Below are 15,688 nucleotides of genomic sequence, written 5' to 3' on the forward strand. Positions count from 1 at the left end.
CATACCGTGTCAAGTTCAGGGGCAGACACTAAACGCATCAGCTTGGAAGCAAGCTCTGGTGCCTAAAGCAAGAGAGAGCTTGCAAAGTTAACAACAAAGACCCAATCTATATTGACTCAGTACGCTTTCTCTGCAGTTTTCAATCCATTTATTCAATATTGAAAATTTCCTCACATTAGACAAACATACGGTACTTCCACAATAACAGCAGTAGAACTATGGTTGAACAGTGCTTAACTTGCCTACAGATGAGCCAACCAAGCGCTTAACACAGCATTAGCTAGTGCATAAAGCCCTGAGTACAATATGAACAGACACAGACAGATTAACCATGAGTGTTAGGGCATTTGTCCAACTTACCAGGAGGTTAGCTCCACTCTGGAAGAGGTTGTAGGGGTAGAGGATTCTCTCATAGTGCGACCGTAGGTGAGAGCCCACAGCCTTGCCAGGAGCAAAGCCCATCTTAAGTGCAATCGCCGTCCATCGTCTGTCACGACACACAATATCAAATCCACCCTCACCTGCAACATTCTGAAATAAAATGTGTCAAAGTTAATTATAGTCAGTGGATGCTGTTAAATACTATTTAAGATGTAATAAATGCATAGTAGTTTGAAACAATACTAAAACACCCAACCTTGTTGAGTTGATAAAGGTCCAATATCTTCCTTTCCACATGAGGAATCTTCAGAGAACACCCCTGCAACTCCCAGAACTTTGCAATCTTGTCCAAGAAGTTAAGCTTGACCCTGGTCTGTGCCTAGGAAAGGGGAACATACACTAGGTGATATCTAACAGTCACTGTAGGAATTGAAATGTAGAAAATCACAGAGGTGATAATCAGTCTCCTGACTCAGCAATGTGATGCAACAAACAAATATTTGCGAACTGAAAAGACAAGATTTCTGCTGACCGACTCCTGCACAAGCAACCTTTGACCTTCCTTTCACTAAAGCTTCTGAAAAGGGTGATTAATAATGGTAAGCACAACAGCAACCTTCAGTGCTTCGTCAACTACACAATTGCATTAACCGAGACCCTGACCAATCAGTTCTATTCCCCTCTATAGGCCTGGGTTTCAAAGGGATGCATACTGCATATCATCAAGGGTATTGTATATGGAAACTAAGACCTAGGTTACACATAATACAAAGTGACCTCCTTACCTCCAGTTCATTGAGCCTCTGTATCCGAGGAGTGAAGTGCAGTCTGTCAACATTACATGCAAATGGTGGCTGCCAGCCCTGTGAGCATACAACAACAACTTATTAGAATTTGCATTCCTTAGCACACATATCATAAAATGGCCTATTGTCAGCGTTGGGTAAGCTACTCTGAAAATATAGTTTACCAAGCTTCCAATTACTTCACACTGGAAGAAATTAAGCTACACTAAATATACTCTTAAGAAAAATATAGTTTACTTAACTGAAGTTACTTTGAAAAAGTAGCTCACTACATCCAAACTACTTAGTGATAAATTACCATCTCTCAATTTGAAATGTCATAGACTACAAATTGCAAGACAGATCACTCTGGAGTCAGACGTTAACAGAACGTGTAATTTATTCCCCCCCCAAAAAAATATATATCTTCAAGTGAGAATTGGGCAGGTCTGAAACTGAAAAAGTAAGTGAATTATTGCCTACTTCACCCATATTTTATTTTAGCAAAAAAAAGTAGTGTGTAGTTCCAGTAGTTGGCTACATCGCTACATTGCAAAAAGTTAACTACTAAAAACCGTACCAAGATTTAAATTTAGTTCAACTACCACTAAGCTACTGCAAAATGTAGTTAAATTACTAGCTGAAATACACATAGTTCACTAAAATATACAAAGTGTACCACATCTACCCAGCAGTATGGGGACATCTTACAATAAACCAGTCATTGTCCCATATGGAACACCTGTCAGTAACAGATGTTTAGCCTACAAGTCTGTGAGTCGTCTATGGGTCTACTGTTGTCACCTAGTTACATCAAAATCAACAAAAACGCTTTACATTGGCAGGACCTAAGTCAATTGGCTTTATGTAGGGTAGATGGAGTCTCTTTGAAAGGAGGTATTGCAGACATGTAGGATTATTTTAATTTAACATATAAATAGGTCAAGGTACTTTTTCCCCTTCAATATAATTAGTTATTTAGGGTTACAATATAAGCATTGTAGAGCATACAACACGATTGATTTATTATCTTAAAAAAACACTAGCCTAACTAACATCACCAACAAAATGGCCAGATGGAACTCAACAGCTCCGGTTTACCACAAAACCAACATGGAGGACAACACCCAAAAACAGTCGGGCTTACTGAGTGAACATCCTATTGCACCAGGATATCCCCAGACATCTATCCAATTACTTAGCTATTAACACTCATTTTTGACGCCATTCGATATTGATTGATAGTTATAACCAATAATGTATGCGTTATGAGTTATGTCTATTATTAACTTATGGATTACTTCTTTCTTTAGTTATTAATGGTTTTTGTTTCAGTTTCCAAAAAGGTCAACAGTTAAAAAATATTTTCAGAGAAATAATTTAAGTTTTGGCTAAACCAAACAAGACTAATGAATACAGGTGATCCTTAGTTATGGGTAAGATAGAAGTTTGTCTGAATGACGTCATCAAAAACAACATTCAACAATAAACATCACCCGTCTCCGTAACACTAACCGTACGACTGTTTGGCTTTGGCATTACCAGTGATACATAGTCAAATTCAAAAGTTTTCCTGTTATTAAAAATGTCTATTGTTTTCTCCCCTGACGACAAAACTAGCCAATTTAGCAAGCTAGCTAGACATTAATTCCCACCTGCCAGTCCAGTTAGCTACTGTAACGTTGATGGACCATGTCAGTCTGTAGTTAGCTAATGTTATGTAAATGTACATTTTATTTATTGAACAGCTGTTTTAGGTAATACTAGCGATGCCTAGTTTGTCATTTTTTACACTAAACTGGTAGATTTCGCTGACGGTCATTGTGCCAGATATTGCTAGTTTGATCAGTCGCTAGCGAAAGATAAATCTCACGACTCGTTCAAATCAGTTAGCTAGCTAGCTTGCCGGTGTTGTACCGATTCGTTTTCAGTTAAGCACAAAGATACATTTTCACCAACGTTTCCTGTTGCTACACAAATACACTCCGCTGGTCAGGTAGCTAGCTAATGTTATTAAAAACTATCTAGATTATGTAGCTAGCTAAATAAACATTTGAATGATACACAAAAGAATCCGCAAAAAAACCTTAATCCGCCATGTTGAAAATGTCCCTTTAAACCCCCCAGTGTATGGTAGATGTCAGTCTTCTCGTTGTTAAAATGGTTTTAAAGATTCAGTTGAACCATTCAGCAACTAGACCACACTTACCGGAGGCGGGCGGACCTTACAAATGCCAGTTTTTTCCGCAATTGGACGGATCTTATTTATAAAAGCAAAAGGATCGGCAAATTCCTCCCAGCTTGGTTCGAAGACTGGGCACTCCGGAGGTGGCTTGAACTCGTCCGGCCGAGGCTGGGTCATCTTCGTGGTCCAATCTTAGAGCTCAAACACAGGTAGGCTGATCACAACAATGTCACCTTGCTATGATCTGTCGGGAGGTCTATCCTTCTAATTTTCCAATGTCAGGTTCTCCAGAAGGCAATCGGGATCAACATACGAGGCAGTTCAGTCAAACACACGCACAGCGAAACGAATGTTGTAAGGCAGTGACTACATCCGCCTAAAAAAGTAGATACCATTTAGTTTTTCTAAAACCTCTTTTTGTTTGCAAACTCATTTCTATGACCTTAGAAATCAACCCTACTTCATGTTAGACATTTTAAATCAATATAAATTACAGGATTTTATTACATGGATTGTGATTGTGATTACTCTAAGATATAGTTCTAAAATTATTCCAATATTTCATGCACACATGAATATATAAATATGCAAATACACGTTTGTTTTGACACACCATTGTGTTTAATTTAGTATATAATTTACACAGAATTATGTAATGTTGAAAAAGATGGAGTACATTATATATACAAAAGTATGTGGACACCCATTCAAATTAGTGGATTTGGCCAATTTAGCCACACCCGTTGCTGACAGGTGTATAAAATCAAGCACAGAGCCATGCAATCTCCATAGACAAATATTGGCAATAGAATGGCCTTACTGAAGAGCTCAGTCAATCAAATCTATTTATAAATCCCTTTTTACATCAGCCAATGTCACAAAGTGGTCTACAGAAACCCAGTCTAAAACCCCAAACAGCAAGCAATGTAGATGTAGAAGCATGGTGGCTAGGAAAAACTCCCTAGAAAGGCAGGAACCTAGGAAGAAACCTAGAGAGGAACCAGGCTCTGACCACAGCCAGTCATCTTCTGGCTGTGCCGGGTGGAGATTATAACAGTACATGGCCAAGATGTTCATACATTCATAGATGACCAGCAGGGTCAAATAATAATAATCACAGTGGTTGTAGAGTGTGCACCAGGTCAGCACCTCAGGAGTAAATGTCAGTTGGCTTTTCATAGCCGATCATTCAGAGTTAGAGACAGCAGGTGCGGTAGAGAGAGAGTCGAAAACAGCAGGTCCGGGACAAGGTTGCACGCCCGGTGAACAGGTCAGGGTTCGACAGAACAGTTGAAACAGGAGGAGCAGCAGCACGACCAGGTGGACTGGGGACAGTGACTTTCAATGTAGCACCGTCATAGTATGCCACCTTTACAACAAGTCAGTTCGTCAAATGTCTGCCCTGCTAGAGCTTCCACGATCAACTGTAAGTGCTGTTATTGTGAGGTGAAGTGGAAACATTAAGGAGCAACAACGGCTCAGCCGTGAAGTGGTAGGCCACACAAGCTCACAGAATGGGACTGGCGTGTGCTGAAGCGTGCAGCACGTAAAAAGCATCTGTCCTCAGTTAAAACACTCACTACCGAGTTCCAAACTGCCTCTGGAAGCAACGACAGCACAATAACTGTTTGTTGGGAGCTTCGTGAAATGGGTTTCCAAAGCCAAGCAGCCGCACACAAGCCTAACATCACCATGCAAAATGCCAAGCGCTAGCTGGAGCGGTGTAAAGCTTGTTGCCATTGGACTCTGGAGCAGTGGAAACGCGTTCTCTGGTGTGATGAATCACACTTCACCATCTGGCAGTCTGACGGACGAATCTGGGTTTGGCGGATGCCAGGAGAACGCTACCTTCCCCAATGCATAGTGCCAACTTTAATGATTGGTGGAGGAGAAATAATGGTTTGGGGCTGTTTTTTATGGTTTGGGCTAGGCCCCTTAGTGAAGGGAAATCTTAACGCTACAGAATACAATGACATTCTAGACGATTCTGTGCTTCCAACTTTGTGGCAACAGTTTTTTATTTTTCAATTGAACCTTTATTTAACTAGGCAAGTCAGTTTGGGGAAGGCCTTTCTCTGTTTCAGCATGACAATGCCCCCGTGCACAAAGCAATGTCCATACAGAAATGGTTTGTCAAGATCGGTGTGGAAGAACTTGACTGACCTGCACAGAGCCATGACCTCAACCCCATTGAACACATTTGGGATGAATTGGAACCCGACTGCAAGCCAGGCCTAATCACCCAACATCAGTGCCCGACCTCACAAATGCTCTTGTGGCTGAATAGAAGCAAGTCTAAATATACTTAAGTATATCAAAAGTAAAAGTATGAATCAATTCAAATTCCTTATATTAAGCAAAGCAGATGGCACCATTTTCTTATTTTTCTAATTTACAGATAGCCAGGGGCACACTCCAACACTCAGACATAATTTATAAAAGATGAATTTGTGTTTAGTAAGTCTGCCAGATCAGAGGCAGTAGGGATGACCAGGGATGTTCTCGTGATAAGTGCGAGAATTGGACCATTTTCCTGTCCTGTTAAGCATTCAAAATGTAACGAGTACTTCTGGGTGTTATGGAAAATGTAGGGAGTAAAAAGCAAATTATTTTCTTTAGGAATGGAGTAAAGTAAAAGTTGCCCAAAATGTAAAGATACTCCAAAAAACGACTTAAGTAGTACTTTAAAGTATTTCTACTTAAGTACTTTACAACACTGCATACCATAACCCTACCGTCACCACGGGGCACTCGGTTCACAACGTTGACATCAGCAAACCGCTCACCCACACAAAGGACGTACATGTTGGTCTCATGTTTCTTAGGCTGAAATAAAAGATCCCAGAAATGTTCCATGTGCACAAAAGGCTTATTTCTCCTATATTTTGTGCACAAATTTGTTTACATCCCTGTTAGTAGGCATTTCACCTTTGCCAAGATAATCCATCCAACTGACAGGTGTGGCATATCAGAAGCTGAATAAACAGCATGATCATTACACAGGCACCTTGTGCTGGGGGACAATAAAAGGTCACTCTAAAATGTGCAGTTTTGTCACACAACACAATGCCACAGATGTCTTAAGTTTTGAGGGAGTGTGCAATTGACAGGCTGACTGCAGGAATGTCCACCATAACTGTTGGCAGAGAATTTAATGTTCCTTTCACTACCATAAGCCGCCTCCATTTTTGTTTTAGAGAATTTGGCAGTATGTCCAACTGGCCTCACAAGCACAGACCACGTGGACCCATGCCAGGCCAGGACCTCCACATCCGGCTTCTTCACCTGCGGGATGGTTTGAGACCAGCCACCTTTATAGCTGATGAATCTGTGGGTTTGCACAACCAAAGAATTTCTGCACAGGCTGTCAGAAACCGTCTCAGGGAAGTTCATCTGTGTGCTCGTCGTCCACACCAGGGACTTGACCTGACTGCAGTTCGGCGTCGTAACCGACTTCAGTTTGCAAATTCTCACGTTCGATGGCCACTGGCACGATGGAGAAGTTTGCTCTTCATGGATGAATCCTGGTTTCAACTGCATGGTGTCATGTGGGCGAGCGGTTTTCTGATGTCAACGTTGTGAACAGAGTGCCCCTGGTGGAGGTGAGGTATGGGCAGACATAGTCTATGGACAACGAGCACACTTGCATTTTATTGATGGCAATTTGAGATACCGTGACGAGAACCTGAGGCCCATTGTCGTGCCATTCATCTGCCGCCATCACTTCATGTTTCAGCATGATAATGCACGGCCCCGTGTCGCAAGGATCTGTTCACAATTCCTGGAAGCTTAAAATGTCCCCGTTCTTCCATGGCCTGCATACTCACCAGATAAAGTATGTAACCCATTGAGCATGTTTGGGATGCTCTGGATCAACGTGTACAACAGCGTGTTCCAGTTCCCGCCAATATCCATCAACTTCGCAAAGCCATTGAAAAGGAGTGGGACAACATTCCACAGGCCACAATCAACAGCCTGGTCAACTCTATGCGAAGGAGATGTGTCGTGCTGCATGAGGCAAATTGTGGTCACATCAGATACTGACCTGTTTTCTGATCCATGCCCTATCTTTTTTTTAAGGTATCTGTGACCAACAGATGCCTATCTGCATTCCCAGTCATGTGAAATCCATAGATAGGGCCTAATGAATTTATTTCAATTGACCGATTAACTTATATGAACTGTGACACAATAACATCTTTGAAATTATTGCATGTTGCGTTTATATTTTTGTTCGGTGTAGCTGAAACGAGCCACTTACGATTTCCCACATGCCCGTTCTGGACTTCTGCCACATCAAAGCGTGCACACGGTTTTCGTGACGTTGTCAGCAAACCCATCTATAGTATTCTGTCAAATGATACTCCTCGCTTCCTCTCTCCTAGTCTCTTTCTCCAATGGGTTTTGAGAAGGAGACGAAGGAGGACGGCAGAGATATGCATTGAGATCTTCCCATTGTTTACTACCGCGGATGGATATTTTCAGGTGACTCCACGACTGCCGGAACTTGTTCTTTAAATAGCCCCGATGGAGTATTTTGATTGGATGTGGCCACTGAGTGGGCGAGCACTGAGGGGTTTGTAATCATGCATGATACATTGTAACAGTTTTGAGGCTAGTCACAAATGATAACGTTAGCGATCTTCGGTAGGCTATGCGCTCCACGGTAATGATCAGTAGACCAGTAGCAACATTCATCAGCTCACTGAATGCAACCAGCAATGGATTACTGTTTATTATAAACTCATAATATACTGTTAGTTAACTAAATATAATCCCTTAATAAATTATTAGTGAAACAGAACATGTCACCAGAATGTGGGTGACGTTATACAGTCTACTCCAGGTTGAGCTTGGCCCAGCTGTAACATGTCCTTCATCATGAATTTCAATGAAATATGCAGAGAAAAATATCTTGCGCAATATTGTACACAGACGGACTTTATTCAGAAGCTGAAAGCCATTGCGATTGCAAAACATGGCACTTTGGAATTGACACATTAACAGGGCGTTATTAAACAAGTGTATTTGGCTGTCCATATGTTTTTTACAACTTGTTTTAGTTCAGCGCAGAGAGATACAACAATGAATAGTTACAAATAGAAAGAATACAAAGAAGACGGAATTATACATTTTTAATAGACAGGTAGGAGATCATGGTTCTTTGGTTCTTAATATTCCTCGCCTGCTTCATCATCATCAGATTCTGTGCTTGTTCTGCCCAGCTCTTCATAATCCTTCTCCAGACAAGCCAGGTCTTCTCTGGCCTCAGAGAACTCTCCCTCCTCCATGCCCTCACCTACATACCAGTGCACAAAGGCACGTTTGGCATACATGAGGTCAAACTTGTGGTCCAAACGAGCCCAGGCTTCAGCAATGGCAGTGGTGTTGCTCAGCATGCACACAGCCCTCTGGACTTTAGCTAGATCACCTCCAGGTACGGCAGTTGGGGGCTGATAGTTGATCCCAACCTGATTAGATAGAATAAGAAAAATAAATCAATTACCCCTTAGACCGAGAATGAAATATAGTACTTATCTATTGCAATATAAACCATATGCGGGAGGCAATTATGTTCCTTACCTTGAAACCGGTGGGGCACCATTCCACAAACTGGATGGAACGTTTGGTCTTGATATTTTGAATGGCAGCATTCACATCTTTGGGCACCACATCTCCACGGTACAGCATACAGCAGGCCATGTACATGCCATGGCGAGGGTCACACTTGACCATCTGATTGGATGGCTCGAAACAGGCAGTGGTGATCTCAGAGACGGTCAGCTGCTCATGGTAAGCCTTCTCAGCGGAAATGATGGGCGCGTAGGTGACCAGGGGGAAATGAATGCGGGGGAATGGGACTAAATTGGTCTGGAACTCTGTGAGGTCAACATTCAACGCACCATCAAATCGTAGGGATGCAGTGATGGAGGAAACAATCTGACCGATCAATCTGTTGAGATTGGTGTAGGATGGACGCTCAACGTCCAGGTTGCGGCGACAGATGTCATAGATGGCCTCATTGTCCACCATGAAGGCACAGTCGGAGTGATCCAGGGTGGTGTGGGTGGTCAGAATGGAATTATATGGCTCCACCACAGCTGTGGACACTTGGGGAGCTGGGTAGATGGCAAACTCCAGCTTGGACTTCTTGCCGTAGTCAACAGACAGGCGCTCCATTAGCAGAGAGGTGAAACCAGAGCCGGTGCCTCCTCCGAAGCTGTGGAAGATGAGGAATCCTTGCAGCCCTGTGCACTGGTCAGTCTAGGGAGAAAAACTATTTATCAACACTATGGATGCACAATATATTGGCCTAAGCCAATATATTTTATATTAGCCTATATTATTAATATATTACGACTCAAATCCTTCCTTTTACTGTATGACAAAGATCAGGTCTTAATGTGATACTTACCATTTTACGGATACGCTCCAGGACCCCGTCAATGATCTCCTTCCCCACGGTGTAGTGTCCACGGGCGTAGTTATTGGCTGCATCCTCCTTTCCAGAGATGAGCTGCTCAGGATGGTAGAGCTGCCTGTACATCCCAGTCCTGACCTCATCTGGGGGGGAAAACAATTACTCTTCAAGAAATATAGGACATCAATAGGAAATGTCACCTGAATTACCACAATTGTTGATTTGCTCTTGGTTCCCAGTCCTGTGCTCAGATTATTTTGTAGTCTGTAAAGCTGTACTTTGCGTCTTCCAGCAGTGTAATGTAGATGCACAATTTTCAGTGGCGTAAAGTAACTAAGTAAAAATACTTTGAAATACTACTTAAGTAGTTTTTTGGGGTATCTGTACTTTACCTTGCTATTTCTATTTTTGACTACTTTTACTTTCACTCCTCTATATCCTAAAATAAAGATGTACGTTTTACTCCTGATACATTTTCCTTGACACCTAAAAGTACTCATTACATTTCGAATGCTCAGGCAGGACAACAATATAGTCCAATTCACGCACCTATCAATATAGCATGTTCTCATCCCTTCTGCCTCTGATCTATCGGACTCACTAAATCAATATAACGCGTCCTCATCCCTTCTGCCTCAAATCTAACAAACTCACTCAATCAATATAGCATGTTCTCATCCCTTCTGCCTCTGATCTAAAGGACTCACTAAATCAATATAATACATTTGTAAATTACGTCCGAGTGTTGGAGTGTGCCTCTGGCTGTCCGTTATTTAAACGAAACAAGAAAAGTATGACAATTGTGTACTTTTTCCACCACTGACCATTTTAACAATCAGGATTTCTAGTATTTATTAATGTGCCATAGTAACACTTGTAGACGTGTTACAGTGGAGTTAGTGTTTTGCTTAATGCACACTACTTACCATATACTGTAGCTTATCAGCAGCCCCACCATATTATGTAACATGAATTTAATTATTTATTACTTGGCAAGGGCTACTGCAGCCAACTTGTCTGTACTTTGGAGCAGCATATGCTGTGTGTGGGCTTTCTTTATTCGTTCATTTTATTTGTTGTTGGCCCAGTTGTTATTGTTGTGAAAGTTTGGGGTGTGTATCATTAACAAACATTTAACTTATTCGACATTTTAAGATGCACTATGCAGAAATCATTCCGCCATTTCCTGGTTGCTAAAATTCTAATAGTTTGCCTAATTTCAGTTTGTGACAAAACAAGCAAGTATAGAGTAGATAATCATTATACCATCTAAACCGCTGTGAAATATATTTTCCACAACTAAAAATATTGTATTTTTAGCTGTTTGAAACTGGTGTACAAAACCGAAAGTAAATGACGCAAAAACTAAAGTAAAAATTGGGAAGCACAGAAATGCCGCACATGCAACAGAGCTACCGCTTCTTAGACTTGCGTTCAATGAGAATGACAGATCTATAACTCACATTTCTATGTTAATTTTGTTGGGTCGCCCAAAAAGTTACATATTGCAGCTTTAACTTAAACTTTATTTTCATCTTTGTATCAATATTATACACCACCACTTACCAATTACAGCTGGCTAGGTCCACAAACACAGCACTTTCTACAAGCTTTCCTAAGTCACGCTCAACGAAGAAAGTGTAAAAAGGGGTCATCACCGCCACCGCCAATGGTCTTGTCGTTTGAATACCATACTCCATCCAGCACAGGTCCCCGCCCGCATGAATTCATTCCCAATTAGCACTCCTGTCTGGCCCATGAGGATGGATATGCATTTACACTACACATGTGTAATCACACACACACGAAACATGGATGATGGATGGCGAGAAAGAGGAGAATAAAACAAAAGGTTACAATTGACTTTGCTTACCAACCACCGTTGGCTCCAGGTCCACAAATATGGCCCTGGGAACATGGCGGCCAGAACTTCCGGTGTGGAAAAAAGTGTTGAAGGGGTCAGTCCGGGAATTAGGCCCCTGGTCCTCTTCATTGAACACTCCGTCAGGCCCCACACCGTGTTCCAAGCAGAAGAGTTCCCAGCATGCATTGCCCGTCTGAACGCCTGCCTGGCCCACGTGTATGGAGATACACTCTCTCTGTTGGCCAAAAACAACAGCTCGACTACTTTCTGTTCTTCAAACAGTCTGTCTGTCTGAAGTGGAAAATACACAAACAGCAAAGCCCATTTTACCCAGATACTGTAAATCTGACTATATCAACACACAACAGTACAAGGAATTAAAGTACGCTGACATGTAGGATTTATTATTAACAACATTCCTGTATGTTATTTTTTCTAATTTAGCTGGTTGTTACAGCTCAGTAAGCACAGTCATAACTGAAGAGGGCTGAATAAAATGTTGATCGAAAAGGGCAAACCAGAAATAGATCAATCCAGGGAAAAATCTACATGTATCCATTACCACATGGTTCAAGTCATTAAAGGTGATGCCAAAAGTAGAGAGCAATACAGTGGCTCCAAATTTAAAGTAACCGTGCCACTCTAAATAATGATTCTGAAGGTCCTGAACTCAAATAAGGTCAAAGGATTTATTCCTTTGATGGTCAGTTCCCCACACACAAATTGACCCTAGTGCTGGACTAAACTCAGGGGGATTTTTTTAGTCCAGGACTAGGCTTAATCTCTCTGGGAAACTGTACCAAAGTGTTTATAAGAAATCTGTCAGACACATGTTTTAGCATGTCCAGATTTGTAGTCTTGGCTCTGGATCCCAGGGGGAGGGGATTCTAGGTTCTCAACAAGGTGGTTATCAACTGACATTTGAAAAGCAAGTGGCATCTGTAAAATGTAACACTAAAATGCTGTGTAATAACACATTGTCACAAAGAAAAATAGAACTCCTAAATCGTGAATAGAAAGTAAATTATTGTATGAGGAAGACAGGAAAGGGGCTTCGCATGCTTGTTATACTTTGAATGGCTGATTCTTGAGAAAGCAAATGGCCTCTCTTTGGTAATCATGCATTGGCCCATAGACTGTACACTAGCCTACATTTTCCTTTATGTACACAATTGGTATAGGAAGATAGTGTATCACGACATTGCTTTCCTAGACTCTTGCCTAAATATAGGTAAAGTAGGCTAATGTTTTAACAAAATCATTTGCCATTTGAAGGTTAAAAACTTAATGAAAGTTTGTCAAGCATGTGACCCAACCAACTGCGTCTGCCCCATACCACCCACCTATCTACTTCTTCACCAAGGCTCAACAGATTCCTAGGATTCCTCTCTTGCAGCCACAGTATGCATTCCCGCACATACTGTATTACATTGTTATAATAACGTAGTAACAAACGATAAACTTTATTAACAGATACATTCAAACGGAATGGATAGATGGTAGGACCAGGTTGAGGTTATGGACATAAGGCAATAAAAAGCTGAATGTTTTTCATTTTTCAAAGGAAACATGTCAAATCGTCGAGTAAAGGTTGGTCTAAATTTTCAGACTGCGTGAACATTACATTTGCCAATGAGGATGGCAAATATTAACAATAACACCGACATGGGGAACATTTACTTCCCGTATTTAGGATTTCAATGCAAAAAGTAAAAAATTAAGAAGTTATGTAAATTGCGCACATACCATTTCCCCTGTCAAGATTCAGATGATTGAAGACGCGTAAAAACGGTTGAATTTTTTAATTCTCAACATACAGTAAAGGCGCAAAAACTTTTGCTCCAGCTCCGTCGACAAAGACGAGTTACGTGTCTCCGCCAACACAGCAATGTCATGCACCAGTTGAATGCGAGGGGTGATTTTATAGCCTGGGTCTGCGATGCACACCGCCCACACACTACTGAAATACCTGAGCTCTCTAGTCGAATTGTCATTGGATCCCAGTAGTGATGTGACATTTTAAAAAATGTGATGTTAGTGAACACTCAACATTATTTTAATATACACTGCTCAAAAAAATAAAGGGAACACTTAAACAATACAATGTAACTCCAAGTCAATCATACTTCTGTGAAATCAAACTGTACACTTAGGAAGCAACACTGATTGACAATACATTTCACATGCTGTTGTGCAAATGGAATAGACAAAAGGTGGAAATTATAGGCAATTAGCAAGACACCCCCAATAAAGGACTGATTCTACAGGTGGTGACCACAGACCACTTCTCAGTTCCTATGCTTCCTGGCTGATGTTTTGGTCACTTTTGAATGCTGGCGGTGCTCTCACTCTAGTGGTAGCACGAGACGGAGTCTACAACCCACACAAGTGGCTCAGGTAGTGCAGCTCATCCAGGATGGCACATCAATGCGAGCTGTGGCAAGAAGGTTTGCTGTGTCTGTCAGCGTAGTGTCCAGAGCATGGAGGCACTACCAGGAGACAGGCCAGTACATCAGGAGACGTAGAGGAGGCCGTAGGAGGGCAACAACCCAGCAGCAGGACCGCTAACTCCGCCTTTGAGCAGGAGGAGCACTGCCAGAGCCCTGCAAAATGACCTCCAGCAGGCCACAAATGTGCATGTGTCAGCTCAAACGGTCAGAAACAGACTCCATGAGGGTGGTATGAGGGCCCGACGTCCACAGGTGGGGGTTGTGCTTACAGCCCAACACCGTGCAGGACGTTTGGCATTTGCCAAAGAATACCAAGATTGGCAAATTCGCCACTGGCGCCCTATGCTCTTCACAGATGAAAGCAGGTTCACACTGAGCACATGAGCACATGTGACAGACGTGACAGAGTCTGGAGACGCCGTGGAGAACGTTCTGCTGCCTGCAACATCCTCCAGCATGACCGGTTTGGCGGTGGGTCAGTCATGGTGTGGGGTGGCATTTCTTTGTGGGGCCGCACAGCCCTCCATGTGCTCGCCAGAGGTAGCCTGACTGCCAATAGGTACCGAGATGAGATCCTCAGACCCCTTGTGAGACCATATGCTGACACATGCACATTTGTGGCCTGCTGGAGGTCATTTTGCAGGGCTCTGGCAGTGCACCTCCTTGCACAAAGGCGGAGGTAGCGGTCCTGCTGCTGGGTTGTTGCCCTCCTACGGCCTCCTCCACGTCTCCTGATGTACTGGCCTGTCTCCTGGTAGCGCCTCCATGCTCTGGACACTACGCTGACAGACACAGCAAACCTTTTTGTCACAGCTCGCATTGATGTGCCATCCTGGATGAACTGCACTACCTGAGCCACTTGTGTGGGTTGTAGACTCCGTCTCATGCTACCACTAGAGTGAGAGCACCCCCAGCATTCAAAAGTGACCAAAACATCAGCCAGGAAGCATAGGAACTGAGAAGTGGTCTGTGGTCACCACCTGCAGAATCACTCCTTTTTTGGGGGTATCTTGCTAATTGCCTATAATTTCCACCTTTTGTCTATTCCATTTGCACAACAGCATGTGAAATTTATTGTCAATCAGTGTTGCTTCCTAAGTGGACAGTTTGATTTCACAGAAGTGTGATTGACTTGGAGTTACATTGTGTTGTTTAAGTGTTCCCTTTATTTTTTTGAGCAGTGTATGTGATCTGGTTCATACTCCACCTACAGTACCAAAAGTTTGGACACACCTACTCATTCAATGTTTTTTTTCTTCTTTTAAGAACAGCTCAAATAAGCAAAGATAAATGACAGTCCATTATTTTAAGACATGGTCAGTCAATGTGGAACATTTCAAGAACTTTGAATGTTTCTTTAAGTGCATTTGCAAAAACCATCAAGCGCTATGATGAAACTGGCTCTCATGAGGATCGCCAATGGAAAAGAAGAGCCAGAGTTAACTCTGCTGCAGAGGATAAGTTCATTAGTTACCAGCCTCAGAAATTGCAGCCCAAATAAATGCTTCACAGAGTTCAAATAAGACACATCTCCAAATCAACTGTTCAGAAGAGACTGCGTGAATCAGGCCTCCATGGTCAAATTGCTGCAAAGAAACCACA

General features: G+C 42.2%; 2 protein-coding genes across 3 annotated transcripts in view; both read right to left on the reverse strand.

Annotated features, from left to right (window-relative positions):
* LOC129829894 (lysine-specific demethylase 5B-B-like) overlaps nt 1-3,700 on the reverse strand; it is a 34,666-nt gene extending 30,966 nt beyond the window's left edge. For both annotated transcript variants that reach the window (XM_055891893.1, XM_055891892.1), the window contains exons 1-5: nt 3,376-3,700; nt 1,167-1,244; nt 638-760; nt 361-531; nt 6-62 (exon numbers count right to left, since the gene is read on the reverse strand). In XM_055891893.1, the coding sequence (XP_055747868.1) occupies nt 6-62; nt 361-531; nt 638-760; nt 1,167-1,244; nt 3,376-3,528 (582 nt within the window). In that variant the 5' untranslated portion in view covers nt 3,529-3,700. The remainder of the gene's footprint in view (nt 1-5; nt 63-360; nt 532-637; nt 761-1,166; nt 1,245-3,375) is intronic.
* Nucleotides 3,701-8,276: 4,576 nt separating this feature from the next.
* Nucleotides 8,277-13,555, reverse strand: LOC129829896 (tubulin alpha-8 chain-like). The gene is made up of 5 exons (XM_055891895.1): nt 13,383-13,555; nt 11,646-11,871; nt 9,767-9,915; nt 8,935-9,615; nt 8,277-8,822 (listed from the first exon to the last, which is right to left on the reverse strand). Exons 1-5 carry the CDS (start codon nt 13,383-13,385, stop codon nt 8,523-8,525), a joined length of 1,359 nt encoding a protein of 452 aa, XP_055747870.1. The 5' UTR covers nt 13,386-13,555; the 3' UTR covers nt 8,277-8,522.
* Between the last annotated feature and the right edge of the window lie 2,133 nt (nt 13,556-15,688).

This window comes from Salvelinus fontinalis, chromosome 31, assembly GCF_029448725.1.
Source record: "Salvelinus fontinalis isolate EN_2023a chromosome 31, ASM2944872v1, whole genome shotgun sequence".
Classification (NCBI taxonomy): domain Eukaryota; kingdom Metazoa; phylum Chordata; class Actinopteri; order Salmoniformes; family Salmonidae; genus Salvelinus; species Salvelinus fontinalis.

What these genes read in the sequence shown, in the direction of transcription:
- LOC129829896 (XM_055891895.1), bottom strand. An exon ending in TGGAGCGTATCCGTAAAATG is followed by an intron (nt 9,616 to 9,766) that starts GTAAGTATCACA and finishes TTTTCTCCCTAG; the next exon opens with ACTGACCAGTGCACAGGGCT. An exon ending in GGTGCCCCACCGGTTTCAAG is followed by an intron (nt 8,823 to 8,934) that starts GTAAGGAACATA and finishes CTATCTAATCAG; the next exon opens with GTTGGGATCAACTATCAGCC.